Raw genomic sequence first — 3,580 nt, 5'->3', positions numbered from 1 at the left:
GTAAATTTTTATCCAAAAAGTGTATCCTCTGCTGTCAAAACATTGCTCTTTGAGCAGCCAGACATTGCCTCGACAAATAGTGTGAGTTCAGGGCGGGGCTATTTGTTTCCCTGACCAATAGCAGATGGGGGCGTGTTCAGAGAAACCTGTGCGAAAACAGTCACTATTTTCAAGTACAGGTCTCTGCAGGACAGAAATAGGCGTTACCAGATCAGTGGGCGAGGCCATAACCAGAGGGGGGTTTTTTGAGCAGATTTGAGTGTGGGTAGGGTTTAGAGGTGGGGTCGGGTGAAGGGGATCGTTTCCATTGCATGATGTATAAACACCCACCAGTTTGAAAACACCCACAAATTCAGAAACGCCCACTTTTGTTCTGCACTTTTGTACTCACTTTTTTTGCAATTCCGTTTGGTGACGGTAGGGTGCACAAAAGTGTGAGTTTCACGCAATTAAGTGTAATTTCTGCAATCTAATAATATACAGTAAATGCAGCATATGCTTAAAACTTATTTTTTCTTTAATATAATTACGTTCTAAAGGACTATATTTCAAACTCAAAGGCCTATATATAAAAAAAGTGTACGGAATTTTACTAAGAATTGTTGCTGTGCCTGATGTACAGTTTTTTTCCTCCCATGAGTATCGCCGGCGAACCTGCGTAAAAACATCACTGAGCGTAGTCTGCGCTGGGATCTTGTCGGGGTCCTCGGTACCACCACCCCGAAACATGGATAATCCATTCTGACCGCTAGACTACAGCGGCCGTGTTCTGAGATCGCTCGTTCGGGGCTACGCCCACACTGAGCTCCTGATCCTAGGGCAGGCAGGCAGAGTGTAAAATGGCGCACAGCTGTCGGTGGCGGTTCCCTGCTCGGCCCGGAGGGAGCAGCAGCTCGGGCACCGGGAGAAAAGCGGGCCGAATTCGAGTCAATGCTTCCCTCCTAAACAGCGCGGGGACTAATCCGAACGTGAACGGGCTCGGGCCCGGTTTCGACGCTGCGTTGCAAGTGTCCGCTGCCATCAGCAGCAACCTGCAGAAATTTCGGGATGTTTTGGGGGAGTCGAGCGGCTCCAGCAGCGGGGAGGTAAGCGGGACCCTGGCTAAAGCGTTAGCCTCATTCATGATCAATGCAGGAATTACAAATAACTCCGCGGCTGTGTAGCAGCTCTAAGTTGCTCAGTGAGGAGAGTGAGTGAGTGAGTGAGTGAGTGTGCTAGTTATTTTGCTGCGCAGTAGACACATGTCTCCATCCATGTGCTGTTTTTCTCACTATGGGACCACTGACAGGCTAAACTGCTAGCTAGCCCACATCAAAACACGCACCTATTCATAACTAATGACTGGTGTTGCTGTGCTTCTGTAGTCTGTAAGTCTATGTTGAGGCGGTCGAGCATCATATTTTGCGACCCTGAAGAGTTTACTGCCATTTTTGACAGGATGGGATGTGAAGCTAGATAACTGTAAGCTGCTCTGGGCTGAACTTCAATTTAACCCGGAGTCTCGTGCGTTTCATGTGACACCGCTTTTTGACTTAAAACACTGTGAAAGCACTTTTTAAGCTAAAAAGAACAGAAAATAACCAGAATAACGCGCAGCTTCTGCCAAAAATGAAGTCTAAAAGAGCTTAACGACCTACAAAGGATCAGTTTAAAGATATTTAGCACCTTTCAGTTACTCAAAATACTATTTTACCCCAAAAAGAGATAAAATTATACCTTTGATGACTCTGTATTGGACTTCCAAGTTGGCCCACCGTGTATCTTTCGCCAAAAGACAGCTTAGATCAAAACTGGTGGTGTATAACTGATTTTCCTCTTTTAGAGAATTAAGCTGGTCAGGGTGTTTCAATAAACATAAATGAGCTGATTTTAGCAGGACTGAACACCTGGTGCCAGTTTGTTGTTGTTGTCTGAGCATTTAGCGATAGCACGCAGAGTGCATCTATCCCATCTTTAAACTTTATTTTAAAGTATTGACCTACATGAAAGGGTAGATTGAGCTCAGAAGATGTAATGTTCTGTTCCTAAAACTACTGTGTCCCTGCACTTATGATATTATTTTGTCCAGTTATGCATTGCCCTCTAGCTTGTGTTAAGAAATGGATGATGCTAGCAGCAGTAAACAGTGTTGCTATAAAATATACAACATGGTGTGTTTATTTAGCGGAGAGTGGGTCATATATTCTCAAATCGTTTATTTTGTTGCAAAAGTTTGCAGTGTGTAATTTTAAACCTCTTCTGATTGATCTCCTTCACCCTCGAGAGGAGGCTGGCTAACGTGTTAGCCTGTTAGCATCCGCTGATGCACGGGAAAATGGGAGGTGGACATGTTTTTTTCCCCTCTCAGATATTGCGTAGTAGCAGTACGCATTCGGAAAAAATGTCATTTCTAAGAGGAATCAAGCGATTCCTGTGCAAAACCTCGCCGAGGCTACAAAGACCATATGTTTAGTCAAAGACACAACAAATGCAGCGTTTTGAGCGGTGCAAACGGCGGTTGCAATAAAAGGCAGCTCTTGACGGAGGCTGTTATGTGTGGGGGTGTGTACTGTGACAAACTACCATCTTCCTTTCTCAGTAGTAGAGCGCTGCGCATCGGAAACGCGGGGAGATCGAAATGAGAGCGGGCGCGAACCAGAAACACGCAAATAGCGTGCTTGATTTTAAGTTTCGCCTACGGGAAATTTTGCGTTTGAAAACGTGGCACAGATTTAAGTGCGTGGTGGATATGTGGTTATTAGACATGATGTCTTCAGATCTTCAGGCGTGTATGTGCACACACACACACACACACACACACACACATATATACAGTCTACTGACCATAATTAATTTAAAATTATTGCTTTAGTCTTTTTGTGTACATATGTTGTGGTTTGTTTGCCATGGTAAATCACTCAGAACCATGTCAACTAATGTTTATAATGGTTTATAATTGTCATCATTAAATCAAAAATAGACCTATTTGTCTTTTTATAGGCCTAGTTCCTCGAGATCTTATTGTTAAAATGCGTGTTGTTGAAAACAGTTGTTTTTATATGTTTTAATAAAAATGTAATAGATTGCTCTGCCTCTAAAACAACTTTCTTTGTTTTGTGATGTCACTTAGGCCATGCAGGCTATTGAATAATGTTGCCAAATAGCAATTTAGGCAACATTGTTGTTGTTTTTTCTTATTGAATATCCCGATTCATTCATAAATATACCTCATTATGGATGTAAACAAGTATGTGAATGTCAAAGTATGTTGACCGTAAGAAATGATTGTAAAAATAGCAACCAAGCCATACATTTCCAGTGCTTTTATTGTGTGCATTTGTAGCAGTTCAGTATGCTTTAATACACACTTGGAGTCTTTTTGAAGAGTGCTCAATTAAACCACGAATCCATTTGTGAAACGTTTTGGTATACGAGCCAGACAGACGGCTAAAATCCCAGCGGAGCTTGCAGCTCATGCGAGTTGCGGACACAGCATTGTAGTTTCATTCAGAGGGGATGTTGTGCCTGGGTAGGATTGTTCTGGTTCATCGCAGCCCGCTGAGCTCACAGAGCAGCCTAAGGCCAGTAGCATGCTCAGTAA

At 43.2% G+C, this 3,580-nt stretch overlaps 1 protein-coding gene across 1 annotated transcript in view; it reads left to right on the top strand.

The window, feature by feature from the left end:
• Window positions 1-571: 571 nt before the first annotated feature.
• Window positions 572-3,580, top strand: part of kmt2a (lysine (K)-specific methyltransferase 2A) — a 34,685-nt gene continuing 31,676 nt past the window's right edge. The window contains exon 1 of the mRNA XM_048162096.1: window positions 572-1,085. Coding sequence (XP_048018053.1) covers window positions 840-1,085 — 246 coding nt within the window. The 5' untranslated portion in view covers window positions 572-839. The remainder of the gene's footprint in view (window positions 1,086-3,580) is intronic.

The sequence above is a fragment of the Megalobrama amblycephala genome, linkage group LG16 (assembly GCF_018812025.1).
Source record: "Megalobrama amblycephala isolate DHTTF-2021 linkage group LG16, ASM1881202v1, whole genome shotgun sequence".
Taxonomy (NCBI): Eukaryota; Metazoa; Chordata; class Actinopteri; order Cypriniformes; family Xenocyprididae; genus Megalobrama; species Megalobrama amblycephala.
Note: the sequence above shows the minus strand (reverse complement) of the source record. Positions and strands in the feature narration are given on the sequence as shown.